The following is a 24,000-nucleotide window of genomic DNA, read 5'->3' as shown; positions in this document are numbered from 1 at the left end:
CATCCCCGTCCTGCCCGCTGCCCCCGGCGAGCCGGCGGCCGGGTGCGAGGTCGGGGCTGCCGGCCACCCCGCCCCTCCCCGGCGGGGCCGTCATTAGGCTGCCGTCTGATTACAGGGTATTGATTTGTATGTGCTTCTCCCGGCGCCGGCGGCGGCCGCTCCCGCTGGTGCCGCCGCGGCCGCTGGAGTTAGGGCAGCGCTTCCCGTAGCGGCGGTGAGCTCCCACCAAACATGTCGGCTCCCGCCGGGCCCCGGGGCGGCCCCGCTCCTCCTCAGCCTCCTCCGGCTCCTCAGCCCGAGATGCCCGACCTCAGCCACCTCACGGAGGAAGAGCGGAAGATCATTCTGGCCGTCATGGACCGCCAGAAGAAGGAAGAGGAGAAGGAGCAATCCGTGCTCAAGTAAGGGCGGGCGCATTCCTTCCTCGTCCTCCCGGCCCACGGTCGCGGGCGCGGAGGTCTCTTCCCCGGCCTCGGGGGCGGCACGGCCGGGGCGGGAGCGAGGAGCCGGGCGGCCGGGGGCGGGCAGGGGTGTCTCTCGCCGCCGGCCGTGTCCCGGCGGCTGCTCGGCGCCGGGCGAGTGTGGGGCACGGCGGTGGGGACCTGCCGCCGCGGGAGCGGGCAGAGACGGGGCCGGGAGGCCGCCGGGCAGGCAGGGCGCCGCGGCCCGGGCTCGCCGCCCGCCTCAGCCGCGCTCCGCGGGGCGGGCGGCGGCGCGGCGGCTCCGGCTCCGCACGCCCCGGCGCTGGCGGGGGCAAGGCGCCCAACATGGCCGCACAGGTGCCGTTCTCACCCGGCGTGTGCCATCAGGAGGAAGGGGGGGTGGGTCGAGGCGGCGGTTGGCGCCGCCGGAGGGGGCGGATCGGCGGCACCGGGCCCCGTCCCGGGGGCGCGGCGGGCTCCGGGCTGGCGGCGGCGGCTCTGCCCGGCGCCGGCGCGGCCGCCCGGGGCGGAGAGGGACCGCCGGGGCCTAGGCTCCGGCCGTCTCGCTGGGTGGGTTTGCCACAGCCGCCATCTTCCCCCGACAACGTGTCTGCCGCCCGCCCCCGCCCCGCTGCTCTTTCCAAGCGTGAGCCCCGGCGCCGGGGGAAGCGGGGCGCCCTGCCGCCCGCCCGGCGCGGGCATGGGAGGCGGCGGCGGCGGCGGCGGCGGCGGCCCGGCTCCAGCACCGGGAGCTGTCCGCGGCGGCGGCAGCCCGGCTCCAGCACCGGGAGCACCGGGAGCTGTCCGCGGCGGCGGCGGCCCGGCTCCAGCACCGGGAGCTGTCCGCGGCGGCGCCGCCCCTGCAGCCCTGCGCCGGGCTGGGCGGCCCCGGCCCGGCGGCGCGGGGTCTCGTCCTGCCGCTGCTGCCCGGGCGCGGCGTGAAGCACGGGGGGACGGGGAAGCGTGAGCTTTCCCCTCGCACTGTGCCCCAGCCCCGAGGGGGAAAGCCGTTTTGCTGGAGGCGCGGGGGTCCCGCTGTCGCGAGCGGCGTGGGTCGTGTCCTTCCCGAGCCTGGCTGGGAGGCACCGAGTAAACTCCAGAAAACTGTTCTCCCTCCGTGGCGGAGTAATCACGCTGACGGTTTAAAAATAACGGTTTAAAAGTAACGGTTTAAAAATAAGCAAAGCTACTACTGTCGTGGACATGACTTCTATGAGTGCGGTGAAGCTGAAGCACTAAGAGGTTTTTTATACCAAAATTAGTACTGTGTCTTGGACATGTTAACTGCAGCTGGCCCTTCACACTCAGTACCTGGAAGCTGTCTTCTGGGCTTCAGTTGCTGACTTTGGAAGTCTGTTTCCAAGATTCATTGCATTATTGTTAGCGTCATAATGAAAACTTCAGATATCATTTGTGTGACAGCTACTAAACTGTGGGGTGATCTCCTAAAAACATTTCAGTGTCTGTTTAAAAAGATTTTTTATGGGGTGAACATTTTGAAGAATTGTCAGTGTAATGTGAGCACTGGAAATAAAGTGCCATACCTTGTTTTATCACTACCTCTCAGTGTCATGCTATACAATTTGCTTGCTATTGTGATACTTTTATTTTAAAGCAATTTAGACTCCTTTACATTGCTAAACTGTGTGGCATATCAAAATAAATGCAATTTTTTGTCTAAAATTTCTGCACTCTTAAAAATCATTAACAAAGAAGGAAATGGAAAATTATTCAAGTTGCAGTTTAAATATATAATAATAGCGTTACAGTTTTAAAGAAGGCTCCTGGCAACTCTTGTTGCAGACGATAATATTTATGATCCAATATAAAGTATGATTTCAGTATGGTACTAGGATCAGCTTGAACTGTTAAGCTTGCAAATGAAGAATAAACTGTCCTCAAGTAAGGACAAGGTAAAACCAACTTAAGAAATGAAACAGAACTGTTTTCATTGTAGTCTTCAGAATCTTGGAAGCAGACAATGGACAAAAGAAAGGTCTTCATCAAATCTAAAGATAAACTATGAACTTCATGTGGGGTTTGGTTTCTCATTATGTCTCACTAAAGCTTCCTCTTGAGTTCTGTGTAAGCCGTGAGGGAAATGGTATGGCGTAAAGTTTATACACAAAGGATAGCCTAAAACAGCTCTCTCAGGAAAATGCTGTTGTCAACGGAATTTGGATAGATGGCCCACAATATTTTACAGGATACCGAGAAGTGATCTGGTGTCAGATGAATAACTCACCAGTTTAATTTTTCTTAAAGTGAAGTGGCTCCTTGAACCATCAGGTACATGTTTACTCTGAAAATATCTACAGATTTATTAAGCACAACCCTCCACCAAAGTCATGCCAGAGCTTGTTCTGCATTTTTAGGTAGGTAGATATTACCGAGTTTAATTCTCTTGACAGGTGTTTTCCTTCTATCAAGAGAAGAGAAAGGAGAAGAAAGAAAACCCCCCATGTTTATATGAATGAACTACTGTTATTGAATAGGAATAAATATAGAGCTAAATCCTGTAGTCTTTGTTCAAGTGTAATTCTCCTCGAAGGCAAGCTCCTTTTGAAGTGGAAGGTATTTTTGTCTGACTAAGCAATAAAATTGTGTCCTTTCATTCCATGGAGAAATATAGGAGGATAAAAAAAGATGCTAAAACCAGGAGTTGACATTTAGAGATATTATCACAAGAACTGTTCAAATGTTGTGGAAAGAGGCAAGCATGGGTTTCCTCTAATTTTTTTGATAATTTATGGTGATTGAGTGTCAGTATGAATGGCTAGTCCCTGGGCTCTACTTCCTTTCTCCATTCTGTCTGTATTTTGTGCTTTTCAAATTCTTATGCTGTGCCCATCACTGTGGTATTTGAGCATCTTCCAAAAGTGCACTAAGTAGTGTGACTCACATCTGTAATGTGGACTATTTATTCTTTTCCTTTCACTCCCTGGGGTAAATATGTGTGGATTTAAAATAGATACATAACTACTTCTCCTTCTGCTTGTTTTACTCTTTTTGGGGAAAGGAAATGCAGATGGTATTGAGTTGTAATCTGTAGCAACTAATAGTGATCGGGTCAGCATGAATTCTTGCCAGGATTTACTGGAACATGATGGCATGGAAAGCAGAAGCTTTCCAGATTTGCTCTCTCCTTTGGCCTGGTTTGGTCTGTGAAATACGCCTGGCTACAGTTGTGCACTGTGTTCCTGTGGCAGAGCTTCCGCTTTAAAAAGGAGGATGGGCAGCAAACTCTGCTGCTTTGACTGTCTCTCTTCTGGAATTTTTGGGACCCTTGGAGTGCATTTTGAATGTCATTTACTAAGGAGGTGCCTTTTTGACAAGGTTATTGAATGTATATTTTGCATAATATTTAATATGCATAATGCATGACACTCAGTGAATTTATGTATGTACACTGGGTGTAAGTCTTTCTCTGCTGCTATACGAACATTTACATATTTTCAACTTTTATCTTTGTGGATGTTTTACTCTCTTGGATATAGCATAGAACTTTTGATGATGGCTTTTCGTTTACATTATGCACATCCTTCCTCTTATAAATTCTAGTTTTGTGTGTGTCAGCTTTCTAACAGATTTTAGACAGAACATTTCCTCCATATGGATTGATTTATGGGATCAGTCCTGTGCTTTTTTACTTTTCATTCGTACTTTATTTCTATATCAAAGAACTGGCTTGAGAGGATGCACACAGAAAAAAGATTTGTAGAAGACGCTAGGATGCTGACGTTATTTGTAAAGACTTATGTTTCAGCCTGTGTGATGTGCATGTACGCTTTTCTACTTGCAGTATCATGAGTTTCCAGCTCCTTTGCCTAGCTACTCTAAAGATAAAATGCTCTCCGTGTAAAGTCAGACTCACAGCTCTGAAAATACATGCATTTCAGCTTTTCATGGGTATGGACAGTTTGGCCCAGTAGAAAACACATTTTCCCAAGAGAAATTTCATTAAGAAAGCATCCAGCTTTTCATATGTTTGCAAAGCATCACAGGTTTACCATGAGGTCCTTATAAAAGATCTCTTCTGTATGTGTGTGTGTCTGAAATCAACTGGCATTGTCATCTGTTTTATCCAGGGGCAGAAGACAGACAGAAACACGGTGGGCTAGCTAGAGAATGGCGGCTCTCCGTTAGCCACCACTGTCAGCTCCAGAGTAAGCTTTAGGAAGGCACGACTGACTGCAGCCTTGCATGTGCTCAGTTGCTGTGTTGGTGATTGCACAGCCATGGTAAAAATTGGGTAGCTACACTGACTGAAACAAAACCTCTGACAGGCAGACCTCAAAGAAGCTAGACTCTGTGGGCTCTGTATGGCACCGTGGGTGAGTGAGATGTGGGGCAGGATGCTGGGCCTGGGGGAGAGGAAGCAATAGATTGATGGCTGTGAGTCACAGCACTGTAAATATCTGCCTCACAAAGCTATTGTACTGCTTTATAAATAATTATCTTGCTTTATAAATAATCAACTCTGATTTACACTGGTTTAAAAGCATTGTACGTTTAGGATTTGGATTTCGGGGCTGGAGGGATGAAAGAGATGTAGGTGGTGATTATTGGTTTTGTTTTTCGAAAATAGAGATATGTATATGGGAATTTCCAAAGTTTATAGGGTAATGCAAAAAGATTTGCTTTTGGCTAGATAGTAGACTAGGACTCCAGGCAGTGTTAGTTGTTTAAGTTATACTTCCATAACTTTACACTGCGTTTTGTCTGAATCTGGAGTGCTGATCAGAACAGTCCATTGCTACACCACTCATCATTTTGCTCTTGTTTCTATGTATTATAAAATATGGTCAAGGTGACTTTAAAAGTAATAACTTTATGCAGTGTAAAATAAGTGATAGTGGAAGTTATATGAAAATATATAGTTGAGGAAGATAGTTGTCCCCTGCCCTGCCCTGCCCTACCCTCTTCCCTGCCCTTTTCCCTTCCTACTACCTCATTCTCTGTTCCCTCTTAATATTCATTATCATCTCCCCTTTCTTTTGTTTTAACAATTTGTACTGCTTTTTGGGCTGCTCTCAAAATTGTCATTATTCCTTGCTCTTCTCTCTTACCACATGCTTGGACATTTTATACTGTAGATAATACTCATCAGGATGTTACAGCTTGTACCATTTGCTTGTACCAAGAAGACCCAGTGTTTACAACTGTTCTCTAAAGCATCTAGCACACTTTTGGGCACTGTCTACAAATAACAGCAGTAGTACTTCCTCTTAGTGACTAAGCAGAATGCATTTGGATATTATACAGACTGACAGTTACACTAATTACTGGGTTTGCTAATGTTAATGTTGAGTAAAATTTCAGAAGACTGCAATAGTGCTGATGTTCCCGCATTCAAAAAGTACAAGCAGGATGGGTTGGATGTAGAAAGGTCTGACATCATATGGGGCCAAAAAATAGAAAAGCTGATACAGGATTTAGTTAACAAAGAACCCCCAAAATAGATATTTATCACCAGCCAGTATGTGCTTTCTGAAATCTTGTCAAATAAATCTGCTTTTGCATTCTTTGAAACAAAAACAAGAAATCTAATTTTACATCTTAAAGACAAGAGTGTAGTCTTTAAGGCGCTGGGACTGTATCCTAGGAAGTGGTGACTGAATGAAATTCTGTGGTCTCTGGAAGTGAGGTTAGGGGGCTGAATGGTCCATTCTGGATTTTGTCTGCAAACATCTGTGAGCTTAGTAATGTCTAAATAACTGCGAATGTCAAATAATTGATTTTTCCATTGAAACAACAGCTTAATTAGTGTATATAGTGTAAGTGCAAAGATACACAGAAGTGATAGATTACTACAGAACTGATATAAAATGTGTTTTTACCCTGCCAAAGAAGTTTTAAAATACTTGCAGCATATTCGAAGTTCCATAATAAGGAGGAAAAATTAATATAATGGTTTGAACTTTGAAATTTAATCCAGAGGAATGTGAAATTAGCCATGTATATAAATGTTCAGTTTTTATCTGTAAGGTAGACTTGACAGTCTTGGGAATTTTTTTCAGCTGAATGCCACCTCTCAACCCTCTGCTTTACTGGCTTCCTTAAAGTTTTACTGTCATGTTCACAGTCAGTCAGAAGGCTATGAAAGTTTCTAAGTCCATTAGGCCTACCTTTTCCCAGAATAATTTTTTTTGTATTGCTGTCTTTCCTTTTTTGTGAACATTTTCTCTGACGGCTTTTTTGACAGGAATTTGGGGAGATAAAATCCAAAAGAACAGAAGAAATAATGTTATGATCTCTTCTATACTTGTTTGACTGCAACAGACATTACACCTTAATGAGCTTTGAGGTGGGGGTGATTTTTTGAGTTAAGATTAGATCATGTGGGCTGTCTTAATCATATGTCTTACTATATCAGGGTTAATAGCTACAAGTTATCATAGACAACCTAATCTCTTTAAAAGTGAGCAACAATGAATCTTCTTAATTTAGACTCATAAGCAGGAAGAGTCTCTTTAAATACTAATTGTTTTAAAATGGCATTCAAAAACAGTTGTCTTTCAGACAAATTAACTCATATTAGAAATCTTAAGTTCAAATCAAACCACATCGTTTTCAATGCTTACTAAGTTTAGATTTTGTCTCTTTTGCAGGACTACGTGGTGTAACAGGAGGAACTGTTATGTACTTGAAGTATAACTTTCTGTTGAGGGTATATTATAGTTTATTAATAAGAACAGTTTACATCTAATCTGGTAGTGCTTTTGTAAACTCAGTAAACACCAGGAACTGCATCTCGTGATTTGTTAAACTTCTGGTGATACAATAAAGTTGCAGAATCAGTGCTGTGCTGAAAAGCTGCTTCTGCATGATATTATGTTTGACTGTTTCCTCATGTTGTTTCTCCAAGGCATTGTCTTGAAGCTGCAAAGGGATCAGTCAGGACTGAGATTATAAGAGTTAATGTGACAGTACAGGACTGTATAGGGGAGTAGTAGTGCATTTAAGAAGTTAATACATATCATTTTTGGAGAGTAAGAGTTCAAAGTAATTTATACTGTTCTCTGCTCTTTTCATTGAAGGTGGAAGACAGTTCTTTTATAGTCTTGAATTCAAATATCAGCTGTCATCACATTTCTCTGGCTAAACATGTTTGCAGAGTGATCTTAGTTGCATTTTGATAAACTGAAATTAAATTAACGCATTTTGATAGGGGAGGAGTCTATAACAGTCTACTTTATGTATCTTTGGGAGTTTTGAAGTTTTGATGTGAGTGCCTAAAGAATATCCTTGATTTAGACTTTAAACTCTTTTACTAAAACCATAGTGAGATATGCTGTTTGTTCTAGCAGGAGTTAGCGAGAGCTGAACTTGTGTTTCAAAAAAGTCCGAGTGCTTCTATGTAGAAAATTCACAAAGAAAATCTTTAAACTTTAAATAAAACATAAAAAAAGTTGTTTTCTTTTTACTGTCTGTATGAGGTTGGTTCTTTCTTCTTAAATGTCATATGAAGTTGTTTAAATACTTCCTGATAACTTATTCTTTCTTTATTTAACATTAATATGTTTAAGGTGAATGGTTTCTTATAGCAAATATTATATTGTATTTGTACATAGAATATCTCACAGATCATATACCATTACTAGGTATTTGATATAACGTGGCATTTTGGTTCTATGTATTTGTGAGGGCAGTCTTTCTTTAGAATGTGTATTATCTTAAGCATATGAGGCACATCAAATGTTTTGACCTTTAAATAAAATTGTGAGTTAGAAGCAGTCAGCCTTTTTTGGAAAATGTTTTGCAACCACCTTTCATATAACTTTTCAGAAATGAGTACTCCAGTGTATCAGCAAGAAAACTTTTTCCATGTACTGTTACTCTAACTCTTGGTGCATTTATACATTTTTCTCTTTACAGAAAGGATGAATGAGAAGTAATGCTTTTAAAGCTGTTTAAAGCCCAGATAACACATAGAATAATAGAAAATAGGGCTGGTTGGAGCCTCAAGAGGTCTTCCAATTCATCCTTTGCCTCGAGGTATGACCAACTATAAGACAGCAATTCGTGACACTTATTTGTCTAATCTAGTGATTCCCAACTGTGAGGGCCCACCTAGCCAGTGAAATAAATAAGCTTCATGGCCGAGGCAACGGCATATAACAGATGACACAGAATTCAAGCTAATCAGCTCTGGAAGAGCTGTGCTGCCTACACAGAAGGTGAGGAGTGGGCTAAACGGATCTTAGGGTAAAGCTCTTGGATCCAGTATGAAACTTTTACATTTTTTTCAAATGGTAGTTTACTACTGAAAGTGATGAGAACAACGAATCCAACTACTGACCTAACCAGGGATGGAGATTCCTTGAACTCCCTAGGTAATTTGTCTCAGTTACTCAGAGTCATTATCCTTACCATTAGATTTTTTTCCCCTACTGTTAAACTTAAATCTCTTTCCTGCTATTTGCTACTTACTCTGTCCTCAGTGGAAATGCAGAGCAGTCTTACTTTTCTGTTTGCAGCAACCTTTTATATGTTTCACGAATGTGATCATATCTCCTCCTGCAGATTCTCATCATCTCCTTTCTGTAGACTCAACAGGTCATATTTTCTAGACTTTTGACCATTCTTGTTGCTGTTCTTTATATACTTTCTAACAGATCTGTTTTGAAATACAATGTCCGATACCAGACACAGTATTCCAAACAAAAGTGTACGGGGAGAGCACAAGGATAACACCATGTGTCTTGCACAGAACACTTTCCTTGTACAGTCAGTGTCATGTGTGTTTGGCTTTTTTGTTGTGTGATAGCATTAGGGACTCCTGGTCAGCTTGTGATCTACTATACCTTCAACACACTATTTTGCTGTTCAACAGAACTGCTGTTGAATCAATCATTCCTCATTTTGTATTTTGAAGTTGATTACCTCAGCTATGCATAGTGTTTGTCTTCATCCCCATTGAGTTATATTCTGTCTGTATCAGGTGCCTCTTATGAATTTTGCATTAGAGTGCTTAAATAAAATGCACAAACAGCCCTTGGAGCAAGAACGAGGATTTGCCTCTAGAGAGTATCCTAATCACAGAGCTATTTAGACTTTCTCTTGCTTGTCCATATATTCACATTCCTGACTGCACAGTTGCACAACTTCACTGGTAGGATGCAGGATAATCTTATTCCAGTTTTGCCCATAGCTTGTTCATTAGGGAAGAGAGAGCTGTGTTCAAATCTCCTCAAGGTGAGAAGGGTCTACAACACAGGTCTTGCACCTCCTTGGAAAGACATAACTGCTGCACTGTTGTAAGGGAAACAGTTGCATCCTCTGCTATATTTATTCAGTCTGTGGAAGCTGTTGGCTGATTTACAACAAATTTGACAAAAAAGTTGAGGTCCCAAAGATACTTAATTACTAAGGGTCTAATGAAAATAAGTAGATGGGTAGTGGAAAGGGATTGTCCACGCTCCTGACTGTGGAAAAGTCTGCTCACACCGTATTACATGCCAAGGAGTCCTTATAGGGGAGAACCAACCATAGACATCAAAATAAATCAATCATGAGCTGTGAGTCCTCATGAAATCAGACTTCTTTAGGTTCAGCACTCATAGAACTGCTTGGTTAATGAAAATGATTGCCTCAGTTTTGGTATCTTTTTCATTCCCATGTTACAACATTTAGAGCTTGGGTTAAGGACTGAGCCCAGAGTGTCTCTGGGATTCTTCTGACCAGATGAGAATATCTACAGCGTAAGACATCTACATCTGAAATTGCTTAGATTCAATTTAAAGCAAATGGACATAAAGAGGTGCCTTTAGGGTGTGATCCATCTCATCTTAAATTAGACATTTCAAATAGGCTGGATGAATTGCAGAGCCTATTTCTGGCTATGGACTTAAAAAGAAGATAAAGTGAATTTGTCAGATGTAGAGGTCTACCTTGTAGACGTCTTGAGCTAGGTAAGTTGAATCTCACCCTCAGAGTTCTGCCTGTGAGAGTAACTCTTTACTATTTGGTCTTGTAAGAATGCCATAGCCACTTTCCCTACTGGCACTGACTTTTACGGTTCTCTAGATGTCTTTAGAAGCCTGTTCATCAATCTGCATCTTTTGCTTATATTTCAATCAATTATTAATTAGGGCATGCTCATTTATCCATATCTTTACTATTTGAGACTCGCTGCTCGGAACCTGAGTATGTTTCCCTTCTAGTCCAAGGTTATTCTTAGGATTTGATATATCTTTTATACTAAATTCAGAAAGCCTTCGAAGAATGAGATCTAAAAGAAGACCTTGGAATATCTTTCCAGTATGTGGGATTAAGCGTACCTATCAACAAAAGTACATTACAAAGAAAATTTTCACATGCCATTCACCAATAAGAATGATTAGTGGATATTTTAAGCCAGAAGATAGAATGTCATAGCTGAAGCTAGTCTGATTGCTAGATGAGAAGTTACAAACAGAGGATTTGTCTACTACTTGTAAACTTAAAACAGTGTAGCATTAAGACCCAAAGAAAACTCTATAAACTCAATTTAAGTTGATAATTTCTTTCCATAAAACTCTCACACTATCTCTCTTTTGCTAGGTATCAACGGAAGTTAGAGAGATTTCAACATATGCTTTGAATATCTTCTATGCTTTGAATTTCTTCTTTTCTGCCAGTTAGCCATTGCTTTAACAATATTTATTTAGGTACTGTGTATTTACAAGTTGATAGGTCACTTTTGATAGTAGTCTGTTAAAAACATACTGTTGAATTGCTATGCATTCTGAATTCAGCACTTTCTTGCTTTAAAAGACTGGATAAACAGGTATCTGAGGAAGATGTTGTGTGGTATAGAAATCAAATATATTTTTGCTGAATCAGGCCCCAAGACAGTTCGGGAACATGGGTTTTGATTTAGTATGCTTTCATTAATTTGATTAGTCATTGCGATTATGATTCATTTCATTCTGTATAACTGACTGCTGCACAGTAAGTGACAGCTGAACCATGTATTATCTAACAGCTAGAAAAATAGCATCACTGTCACGTTTAGAAGGCTGAGGATTATACTTTTATTGAACATGTGTTTTGTACTAAAGTTACAATGCTTCAGGAAAATCTTACTTTTTTCAAACTACTTGTAGCATCACAGATATGAAATACCACAGTAAACAATATGAACTTTTTAAAAATAAGAACTTAATTTTAATTTATGAATAGAGTGAAGCTTCTTGTTCTGATTTTTAATAATTTATTGGCTTTTTGGATTGGTTGTAAAATTATGCCTGTGGATGCTTTGCTGATAGTCTGATTTACATGTAAGTGGTAGGTTTGAGGAGCTAAATTTAACTGAATGGGAAGTATTTCTCAAATGCTGATATTACTTCCATGCTAATATATATCACATCAGAAGACATTTCAAGTGAAGCAGTAATTTTATTTATTCTGCTGAACTTTACAAAAAATGCCAGGGAAATTCAAAAGTTAGCAGGTTGTAAAGTTAAGCAAAACCCCAATATGATTGAAAGAAAATTGTATTTTTAACTAGTATCCACATTTTTTTTTAAAAATTGTATCTTCCATGTTTAAAAATATGTCAGAAAATGCAAATAGATTTTTTTCCTGCCCTGTTTATGGTTTATCTGAAAAAATGCTGCAGAGGGTGCTGTGAAGGCACTGAGCCAAGAAAAGGTATTTTCAGGGTATAGAGAAAGTACTTGGTATCTGAAAGCATTGAATTCTTCTGTCTGCTTGATATCTGAACATGCAGGTGGCCAAAGATGAATGAAATTTAATGGACTATAGCTGAGCACTGCTGTACGTTTATATATTTTGAATTTATTTAGACATGGTTGGAAGATAAGTGTTTTTAGCTACTTTGTAGTGTTTATATGAACATATCTTCCACAGAATTTACCGAGTATTCTTGTCTAAAATTTGGTCTGAGTTATATATACAAAAAGTCTTTTTAACACAGATATTCTCTTGTATAAAACAAGATTTTATTTGGAGAAAGACAAAATAAACATTTAGTTAGATTTTTAACTATTAGTGTGAATGGTCATATTTGTTCTGCACAAACAAGAGTGATAATAATTGTGGAATTAGGCCATGATCACACTGACACTTGTGCTCCAACTTAACTTCTCAGACATAAACAACTATTTCTTAACTCGGTAGGACCAGTTACTTACAAGTAAGAGATTCATTAATTAAAAGGAATATGGGTTAAAATAGTGCCTTTGTTTAGACTTTATAATTTTGCCTAATAACACTTTAAAATAGTAAAAAAAAAGCATTCACTGAAACTGGAGTTTCACTGTGGAAGTTGAGTCATGGTTCAATAGTTAATAATCAGTTTGGGTTTTTTTTAGTTTGTGCAGTTTAGTTTTAACTATTGTGCATATAAAGAATATACAATATGCTTTGCAAATTACGTTTATTCTTTTAATAACAAAGGATTTCCTGAAAGTTTACCAGTAAAATTCATTAATTCAGTGGGTCATTAAATAAGTAAAGGCACTGTTGTGTATTTTTTGTTGTTATTATTGAAATAATTGAATGATATACTCCTAATTTTATTCTTAGGTTAAACAAGAAAGAGTAGTTTAGAATTGGTAGCATTTTTTGTCACTCTTCATAGCCACAAGGGTTTTCTTTGGCAAGGGCTTAGGAGTGTTTTATTATAGTAATCCATGAAAAATTTGTCTTTCAAAGGGACTGCTGTTCCTAACACAAGTAAGACTAAGCACTTCCTTAATAATGATGACCTATTTTAAAACAGCTCCTGTCTGCCATTGGCACTGCTGGGTGTTCAGTAAAGCTGCCCACAAGAAAGATGGTGGCTTGTGTTAAAAGAGGGAAATTGCCATTAAATATCTTCTATCTTGGACATAAATAACTTTTATTCAGTATTTACAAAGTTACTGAATGGTATTATCATGATGTGGAAGGAGGTTTATACAAGAGCTCTGCTGTGCATTTCCATTGCTTAATATGTTTGGTCATCATTAGTATCTTTTTTAGGGAAAGTGTGAACATCTGCATAATAGTTTTTATATTTACATTACTGAAACGTATTCTAGCCTTCGTTTCAGTTTAATAAAGTTTTTCTTCAAAAAATTTCTCTGTGTGTGAAACAAAGGGAGGAAAGGTTTGTTATTGAACTCTTGCCCATCAACCTGATTATTCTTTGCCTTTTAATTCATAATTAGGTTCATATTGCCATAATAAATGAAAACTTACATAAGAATTTATAGGGAAGCATGTAACTCACTAGATTCATAACTAAAAATTGTATCACTTCTTTTTTGGTATGGAGTAAGTATTTGTATTGGGTTTACGTGTGCAGGTGTTGGGGGGGACCTGCAGGGGTGGCTTCTGTGAGAAGACACCAGGAGCTGCCCTCATGTCAGACAGAGCTGGTTTCAGCCAGCTCCAAAATGGACCCACCACTGGCCAAAGCCAAGCCCATCAGCAACATTGGTGGCATCTCTGCGATAACATCTTTAAGAGAAGATAAAAAATGCTGCGTAGCAGCTGTGAGAGAGAGGAGTGAGAAAAATGTGGGAGAAACAGCCCTGCAGTCACCAAGGTCAGTGAAGAAGGAGGGGGAGGAGGTGCTCCAGGCGCCGGAGCAGAGATTCCCCTGCAGCCCGTGGTGAAGACCACGGTGAGGCAGGCTGTCCCCCTGCAGCCTGTGGAGGTCCACGGTGGAGCAGATATCCACCTGCAGCCCGTGGAGGACCCCATGCTGGAGCAGCTGGATGCACCCTGAAGGAAGTTGTGACCTCGTGGAGAGCCCACGCTGGAGCAGGCTCCTGGCAGGAACTGTGGCCCATGGAGAGGAGCCCATGCTGGAGCAGGTTTGCTGGCAGGACCTGTGGCCTGTGGGGGGACCCCTGCCAGAGCAGTCCATTCCTGAAGGACCGTACCCCATGGAAAGGACCCACGCTGGAACAGTTCTTGAAGAGCTGCAGCCCGTGGGAAGGACCCATGTTGGAGCAGTTCATTAAGGACTGTATCCTGTGGCAGGGACCCCACACTGGAGCTGGGGAAAAGTGTGAGGAGGAAGGAGCCACAGAGATGAAGTGTTATAGACTGACCACAACAGCCATTATCCATCCACCTGCACTGCTTGGGGGGTGGAGGTAGAAGATTCAAGAATGAAGCTGAGCCTGGGAAGAAAGAAGGGGTGGGAGGAAGGTGTTTTTAGCTTTGTTTTTATGTCCACTGTCCTACCCTGTTATTAATTGGCAATAATTTAAATTAATCTTCCCAAAGTGGAGTCTGTTTTGCCCATGACAGTTACTGGTGAGCAATCTCCCTGTCCTTATCTCGACCCACAAGCTTTTCCATCGTATTTTCTGCCCTGTCCTGCTGAGGAAGGGGAATGAGAGAGCGGCTTAGTGGGTGTCTGGCAGCCAGCCAAGGTCAACCCACCACAGTATTTTGCAAATATATTTACAAAGGCTAACTTGAGCCTAGTGACGCAACTCTTCCTGGGTTCCCTGCAGAATCAACACGGCAAGAGAAAGGCTTCTCCAGAAGGCAGCTCTGAGGGGCTAAATTCAGCTCTGGAGCCCTGGGCAGTTCTCTGCTGTCAGTGCAGCACAGGCAGCTCTGTCACGCTCCTTCCTGCCTCCATGACACCACCATGGCTCTGGTGCAAGTGTCTGCTGAACTGTCTAGTGAAACTGCTTCAGAGAAGTTAAGCTCATGAAAAATATTTTCCCCTTCATGATTTTGTCCCAGCATTTTTCTAAACTGCAGAAAGGAACTGATTTGGTTTACTATACAGTCCCGCAAGCTGCTAAGGTAGCACAGCTGAGGGACTGGCAACAATTAGCTACAGCACTTTTGGAGTTTCTGGGAGCAATGGACTTATTCCGCCATTATTTCCACAGTCTGCAATGACTGGTCATGTTGCAGTCATTGAGAAAAGCAGCAGTCAACATATACGAAATAATTTCTGGTTTTGAAGGTGCTGTTTGAGGTCTATGAGTCAATGCAGCTGAAATTAGTGTTCAGAGCTTTTCTCCTGAAGAAAACAAAGAAAATGCTCATAAAATTTTGCTGTTGAATAACTGGTGTTGGAAGACCATTGCCAGTGTTAGTTCAGATAGAACTAGGTTTTGTGTCTCTATCAAACAGCGTATGCAGGTTTTTTTCTCAGACACTTTTAAAACTCTGATTTTCTGACATAATGGAGTAAGTTTGTTCAGCTCATAGAACATGGAAAGAAAGGAGAGAGGGAATATCTTAGATGAAGCTGGCTAAGTGAATGGGCTCTAGAAGGCTGTGTTGTTGCATTTTCCAATGTGATCTGGGACGTAAATAATGAAAGATGTGTAGCAAAGGTCCTAGTGGTAATTGCTGCACACACAAGCTCTTATAGTTTCACAGGTGACCGGACACTCTTTTTATTGTGTAAAATAATGGGAGAGCTGCTTTGCCCCTAGTATTTCAGTTTTTGTATGGAGATAAGAGCTTCTGATTGTTCAAATTATGTGATGGCTTTAGCTCTAAGCTTGCTTGCAATTTTCTTGAAATATAGGCTACATGGATATTTTAAAAAAGAGAACATATAAATAATTTTGTTGTAACTTAATCTGTTATTAAAACATCATTTTAAATAGTGAATCCTGTAGATGACAAGAATTATGATTGAATTACAGTATGCTAGGGTCATGAACTACCAAAAGTTTGTAAGATTACACAGAGAAACACAAAGTGTGAATTTACCATTGCTACTGTCTATGCCAACAGATAAGAAAAATATAGACCTTGCATCAAAGCATTTAATTTTTTTCTAATTGTAATAAAAGTAATTGATTCTGCTAAGTTATAGACTTGCAGACTTACTTGTGCATCTGATACGTAGCCTCATTGACTTCATTGAATTTTTTGAAAAAATGACTGTTTGAGAAATATAGCAATTAAAAATATTACCACGCTAGTAGCAATTTTCTGAATGCCTACCTAGCTGTCTTATTTTTAAGCAATGCTATATTTAGAGGGACATTTCATTCTTTCAGAAGAGAAATAAATCTATCAGGACTAGGACTATTACGTAGGACTATTAAATATTCACATATTTTGTACTACTTGGTTGCTAATATTAGCCCAGTATTCATTAGGAGCTACATTCTACTATTGGTTAGAAAATGTGTTGTGGGTTGTTTTTGGTTTTTTTTTCCCTCTTGGATTGCTATAACAGTCATCTTTGATCTGTATTTTATAGAAAAATAAAACAGCTGTCTCCTTTCTTATGCCTTCCCTCTAGAATGCTGGTAAAAATTACTACAGAAGCAGTATTTTAACATGTTAACATATGTTATATCCCCAAATGAGTGTGATGGTCCTCCTTTCAGAATCAAAGCCCACTCTTCTGGAATGATTTGCTGCCCCCAAATATGAATAAATTATACATTTTTAAAATGCCATGTTCACTCAGAAGCCAGCAACTTTATTAAAACTAACTTCCTTTTGAACATTTTTTTCTATAAATATCAGACACAAATTTCTGGAGGGTATAGTAAGCTTTTACTTTTTCACAGGTTAATATTCAGACTGTCTCAGTGGTTGGTTTAACAAATGTCCAGTGTCTGATTGGATTACAGTGACTCCATTACTGGTTTGTACTGGTGGCTTGAATGTCTGTGTTATTGTAAAATGAAATACTAGAAGGTCTTTCCTCCTAATGCTGTATGTAAAGAAGATGCACTTATACTAGATGTTCCTCTCTGTAGAAAATGAGGATGGAACTTCAATAGAGATCTTTCTGAGATGATAATGGAATTATTCTGAAAAAAGGAAGATATTATGGAGAGCATGTTCATCTTAAACAAGAGGTTTTTTCCATCCAAGAAGTGATATATTCCTTGCAGTGCTCCAAATACATTTTAAATTATATAAGTGCTAGTTTAATATTTTTAATTTTACTTACATTTAGGTTATACAAGATAGGATTTTCCAATTTTTGTAATTTTATATCCATTTTATAAATAAAAGTGTTCTGGGAGATGACCATTTAAGTCTGTCAGTCCTATAGATTTTAATACAGATTAATTTTAAATTATATACTTTCCCCAACTCTTTTTTATGGATGGAGCTTGTAAGAAAACATTTGGGTTAGACCATATCACTGGCAAATAAAACACTTTATCACTTTTTTGTGATGCTTTCCTGAAAATTTTGTTGCCATAATAAAATGATTGAGCCTGATTTTGGTTTAACTTGCATTCTTTTATTCTGTTATAAGTCTACTGATGTCATTAGATCACTTCTGATTTAATCTTATTGTCAAAGAAAAAAAATTAGGCCCATTATTCCTCATCATTTATGTCGAAACCTATAATGGCCACGCGGGAGTGAGAGACTGCAGACAGCCTCGCTCCGCTTCTGTAGAATTTAAGCAGTGAATTTGTAGTTCCTGAACTGACATTGCTGCCTGTGGAAGAGCAGAGGGAACAACAATCTAAGTGAGGCGTAGTGCCCATCCTGGGGAAATCTTGAAACAAATAAAAACCCATTCTGTCATGTTGGAATTGTATTCTTTGGTCTCATAAGATTTCTTCCATTCTCACTTGATACAGAGGACCATTATCGTATTGTCATGATCACTGTACAGGCTTCCAAATTTTCTTATGTTTATGGTTAATACTGCTTGAGCTGGAGGTGTGTGTATTGAAAACATGGATTGTAGACTGGCTGCTAATATTTTGCTGATGTCTTTATTATTCTTACACGGTAAGGTGTTTTCTGGTAATTTCTTCAACAATTGATAAAGTTTTCCCTTCTTAGAAGTGGATAAACATCATAATGTCTAGTGTTCCACTAGATGTAGGTAAGTGGATAAAATCTGTAAAATGAATACAGAAAAGCCCAATTTGCCCGGAATGCCCTAGCAAGCGAGTAAAATGATGGTTATCCATTTTAAATATTGAAATTAATCAAGCTATTCACTGTACCTGTTAAAAATGAACTTACGAAGTAATGAAGTTAGCAAGCCTGGTAGTGTCAGCACTTCTTGTGTTCACTGTTGCTTCTAGAGTTTTTTCCTATTTTTTTTTTTTTTTTAATCTTGAATACTTCATTAATCTCACACATCTTTGGCTACTCTGCTACCTCCAGATATTTTTGTGTAACATCAGTTTGTGGAATATGCACAGTATAAAGGTTAGCATTTTAATAAACAGTGAAACCAGTGTACGTTCCACAAATATGATAAAGCTTTGGGGTTAAAGTTCAAGAATAATCGCATGTGTAGCAAGTATTGTGCTTACAATAATAAAAAGTAAGGGAGTTGAAGGAAATTGCAACTTGATACCTACACTTATGACATCATCTTGTATATAGATACACCTTTAGGTTTTTATTTGTTTGCAGTAGATAAAGGGAGGACAATAGGACTTTCAGTGGTACTCGTTCTCTCTCTTTTACAGCCAGTTAACTAGCCCTTAAGAGCATGCTCACTATTTGAGTTGCTTGAATCAGTTTTTATACAAATTTTTCTGGAATCTAAAAATATTTGAAGAATAATTCTGATTTAAAGCTAAAAGAAAGCTATTTAATTAATAAAGTGCAAAGTAGAAATTATGCATGCATTTGTCTAATATTAAAAATCTAAAATATCCTCTGTATGTGTGTATATATGATTTTCATGAAGAATGTAAATTATTTTTGAAAAATAAGCAATAACAAGTCAATATCTTTTGGGGTCTCATTAAGAAAATCTTTCTGATTGAAAGTTTTTTACTGTCTGTGTTACACTATAAAACACTTTAGCGATATTTTATCTGTAGTAGTTTAGTTAATATGTAAAAATAGTTGTCTTATTGTCATGAATTATCTTTGTCCTGATATCTTTCTTTTAGCTCTTTTTGGTGGCAAATCCCTATATGTCTGTTGCTAAAGGAATACATCTTCATGGGTGCTAACAAAATTAACTCTTGTCTGTAGTTAAATTTATCCAGTTTAGTCAAGTAAGAATCAAAGTACAGAAATTTGAAAAGGGCGTATTTAATTAATGTTATTTCTAACAGTTGGCGTTTGATAGCTGAAGGAGTTTTTTTGCGCTGTCAGCTGCACCATTTCAAACTGAAGTGCTGTTTTTAATTTGCTTGTGACAGACAGCCGTGCCAGTCAAAATGCGAGAGCCTGGATGCTATCAGTTTCTGTTCATTTGCTTATTCACTTTCTTGCTTTGCTACAACCTACTTGTGCTCTCTCAATGTGTCAGACACACTTAAAGGAAGTTGTCGTCTACATTTCTACACTAGTTTTGTTTTCCCATGTTTCCTTATTTTAATAAGCTGTTTTATCCTGTTTTAGTTAGAGCAGATTGATCTAAATTCTTCAGAAGGTGGAGGGATTGACTCAAGGCGCCTGTAAGAATGACACCAAAATGCTGAACATAGAGTGAAATCATGCAACCCTGTTTCTGACTGTGTGCTGAAGAGGGATACAAAGCTCTTTTCAGGGCCAGCAGGCAGGCCTGCTACTCTCTGTCTCCAGCAGCTATGTGGGTGTTTCCTGGGTGGAGGTGGAGAGGGAGCTGACCTTAACATTTGTTAGCAAGTTTTGGGATTGTCGGCACTTTCACAAAGAAGGAAGTGATTAGAAACAAGAACAAATCTGACTTAGATTATCCCTTTGCACTCCCAAAATATATCTTCACAGCCTTGAACAAATGTTGCCCCTGAAGCAGCACAAGTAGGTTTTGTTCCTTTCTCTGGGCTTTTAGTAAAAATAGAGCAAACACGCATCATCCACGAGACTCATCTCTTAGTGTGGTCGTCTTTGTCTCTCTCTTTCTGCTTCTGTTATTTTCTGTCCTTGAGGAAGGTTGTCATTATTGCAAAAAGTTTTCAATGGGAAGGTAGGCCATTCATTTTAAGGGGCATATGAATTTGAGCTCAGTCTTGTAGTTGAAAATAAATAGTTGCAAAACTTGTGTTCCAAATTGAGGATGCAGTTCTCAATACTGAGAATCCAAGAGTTTCTTGGAATACATTTCCTGATATCTGCAGCTTAGTACATGTCCCAGTTCTCTGGATCCAGGTGTGCAACTCTACTTCGAGGTTTTACTCCATAATAGGACAAAATTAAAGTGTGTACCAGTTTTCTCCAGTTTCCCTGTGCCCTGATTTCCACAAAAAGGCAACATCACCGTGTGCATCAGGTGAGAGCCATGGCATACTATAAAAAATAGCTGGTTTGGATGATTCACAGGTGAGGATATCTGGGTCCTGATGCACAACGAAAAAATTTGTTTAGGTTCACCCTAGGTCCTATCCTGAATTCTATTACCAGCAGAGTGCATTGCATGGTAGTATCTACTATCTACGTAGTATAGCGGTATCTATGGCAGCAAAATCTGTAGTTTGGCCTGCAGTGATGTTTTTAATCAGAGAGTGTGCAATGAGGTGTGTTCTCCCAGGTTATTCTTGTTTAACAGGGAGGTTGCTGAATTTTATACAAGTTGTTTTCTCATCCTCGTTGGAAAAAGTTGAAGCAGTCTGATCAGGAAATGATTAAAGCATGAATCAGAGTGACAGTGTCCTCATTTGAAAAGAAAAAGTGCAGCCTCCTGGATACTTAAGGTTTTAAAACCACTCTTTGCCATCAGTACAACTGTGCCTCCAGGAGAAAAGAAGAAACCAGTATGACCCCATGACTGTGCACTTGATAATCATTTCACTCTTAATAATCTAATCCATCCATTGTAATGAAGCAATTAGCTTGCTATGCCCCTAGCTGTAGTCTAATAGTGAATAATGGCATTTATTCTTATTTTAACAGTTTTACTGTTGAATACTACTAGGTGGGGTTTATTTGACCTGTCCTTTCAGGCCTCGTACACAGTAGAAGAAATCTTTTTATAAGTCAGGCTATCTGTTGTGAGGACATTTATGATGGATGAATTTAGCTCACTGCCATAAATTTCTTTGGGTCAGAAATAAAGGTAATATAGTGTTGGAGGAAAAAAAAGGGAAAAAATAAAGAAAAAAAGGGCAAGGAAAGGAGAAACCACAGCACTAAATCTGGCTGCTATTAGTTCCTCTGGATTCATTTGAAGTGATCAAAGAAGTGATCTGTGACAAAGTATTACTCATTCCCGATCTCATCAGCTAGCCTCAGAATCTTCCCTGTATTTTTCAATTTCTTTTATGGTCTAACACTCCATTTCAATATAGGTTATCTTTTTAGGGCTCTCAGTTTAAAATGGGAACAAAAATTCCTTGTATATTTTTAAATGGGATGAGGGAAAGATTTGATGTATAATATTTAAGGTTAAAGTATGTTTATTTTGACTTTGCCAGAACTGGGTAGCACTTGTTTTCCTTCTTCATTCACTGTCTCTCTTTCACACTTCCTTTCACTCTCTCCCTTTTTTTCCTGCAGTGCTTATTCCTTGTAAGAGCTTTCTATGACACAGGCAGGTTTTGTCCAGTGCAACTGTTACTCCGCTCCTACAATGACTTTTTTCTTTGTAGGAATGGCATGCAGTATCAGACATGGCATTCAGGAGACGTGAGGAGAAGTAAGGCAGAAGGAAGCGTGTGAGATGTGAGGAGAAGGAAGGCAGAAGGAAGAGTGTCTGGGTTTTGTTCGGTGTAACCGCTGAAAGGCAGATCCAGGTGGAAAGTGACATTAGGAAGTTCTTGAGGGGAGAAAGCACCTTTTCTGTGTGTAGAGCTGTCAAGGTTTTATTTAAGGTTTCATTTATTTTCAAACTCTACCAATAGAATTTCCTACTGCAGTGTATTGTCCAGAAGTACTACAACTGTGTATGTTCTTGTGGGCTCCTTGGCTTGTTTTCACATCCTCAGTAAGGTCTGGGTGTACTCAAGGCTTCTTGAGTACTATTAGACCTTCTCAACTTTTTGTTGGGATTTGCATGTTCACCGAGGTAAAGAAAAAAATCTTTTCAATTTTTGTCAGGATTTTATTTTGACAGAACTTTCCATGTGCTGCTAGAAGCCAGACAAGTTTTGATATCTGGATTCTGCTGGGGGAAACCAGAATTTCTGCCAGCTTCTCTCCCCAGCTCCTTGGCAGCCTCGCTGGCAGGCTGGTGGGAAGCCATATTCTGCATCCTTTGAGTCGTTCAGTCCCCAGTTCTTCAGCAACGGAGACAGCTGGGGCTTCCAGGACCCTTAGTTCTGGGCAGCATGTCAGGTGGCTTGTTGCAAAACCCAGACTCCTGATTAAACTAGGTCAAAACCAGTAATTCCACATTGTGGAAAATTTCTGAATTTTTGATGTTCATTCTTCCCTAAAACGGAATCACTGTTAGGTTTGAACCTTGTATCTTCCTTTCCTTATGTGGATTTTAAATGTTCTCCTCTCTGCATTTTTGTGGTATTTCAAATGAATGTAACTCCTTTCTCTCTTTTACCTTTCTCCCTTTAGTCAGTTACAGAAAATAGTTACAGAACAATGTTCATGCCTTAAGAGTGCTCCCACAAATATGAATGAAAATATTGAATTGTTAAGAATGTGTGATCTGACATGCTTCTTGGGTAAGAAAACCAATTCAGCCTAGCTAATCTGTACAGTGAGAGATTACTATTATCTCTGACTACCTCTCTCTTTACTAGGACTGGAATCTCCCAACTAACTACTGAAACTACACAAACCAACAAAGTTTTCACCCAGAAAGGGCATACAATGTTAAATTATTTTTGTTCTATTTATCTATTTGATTAAAATCACTTGCTGAACCAACACTTCATTGTTATATGAATCTGACAGCATAGTGGGCTAAACCTGTGCTATAAAAACTCCAATATTACCTATATTCTGTAGTGTTTAAATATTCTTTTCTGTGTATTCAGCACAGCCAACAAACAAAATGTACTTCTAATTATTGTTATCACTTAACAAATAGCCTTCTGCTGTCTCATTTAGAACAAGAAACTTGTTTAACTCCTCAGAAAACTAAATTAGTCCCATGCTTAGAGAATAATAGCGAACAAATTTAATTGCCTACCTTTCCCTATTCTTCCTTATCTAATTTATATCATGAGCATTTGGGGGCAGCTCACAGGACTTTTTGTTGTTCTAGAAGTGCACATCTACTCTGGAAAATGCTAAAATTTGTAGTAACTATTTGCCTTTCTGCAAGTTTTGTTAAAAAGTACCTGTGATTGACATTCCCCAAAGGAACTGCTCTTAAATGTGCCTTTTTGCTTTCATTAATTTTTGGACAACCCAGAAGAGAGCTCATGCTGAGAACATATGAAGAGGCAACAATAAACATTTGTAAATGAAACAGGAGGATAGTAAATAACTCTTAGAACTAACACCAATTTCAACCTTAAATTTCTTTGAAGGCTGCATCTTTGTTAATCAGTTTCTTTAAATATAATTGGAGCTAATTACTAAGTCAGACACATGGTGGATTTTTTTTTTCTTTTTCTGTTTATCACCAGATATTATTCAAAGAGATTAAGATAAAAAGTAAGCAGTATTTCACACGTTCACCTGTTTTTTAGGGAGTTTTTTTTTTTGGTCACTGTAACTGTCAGAATTTGAAAAAGTTTGGAACAGTTTTCTAAAAAAGGTTGGGGCCTGAGAATAGCTCCCTTCTGTTTCCTGGTTTATAGCTTCCTCCACCATCTGA

The 24,000-nt window shown here is 39.7% G+C and overlaps 1 protein-coding gene across 24 annotated transcripts in view; it reads left to right on the top strand.

Annotated features, from left to right (window-relative positions):
* Nucleotides 1-231: 231 nt before the first annotated feature.
* RIMS2 (regulating synaptic membrane exocytosis 2) overlaps nt 232-24,000 on the top strand; it is a 487,486-nt gene continuing 463,717 nt past the window's right edge. For all 24 annotated transcript variants that reach the window (XM_050891125.1, XM_050891104.1, XM_050891114.1 and 21 more), the window contains exon 1: nt 232-401. In XM_050891125.1, the coding sequence (XP_050747082.1) occupies nt 232-401 (170 nt within the window). The remainder of the gene's footprint in view (nt 402-24,000) is intronic.

Source organism: Gymnogyps californianus, chromosome 2, assembly GCF_018139145.2.
Source record: "Gymnogyps californianus isolate 813 chromosome 2, ASM1813914v2, whole genome shotgun sequence".
Lineage (NCBI taxonomy): Eukaryota > Metazoa > Chordata > Aves > Accipitriformes > Cathartidae > Gymnogyps > Gymnogyps californianus.
The sequence above is the reverse complement of the archived record's forward strand: the minus strand, read 5'-3'. Positions and strand labels throughout refer to the sequence as shown.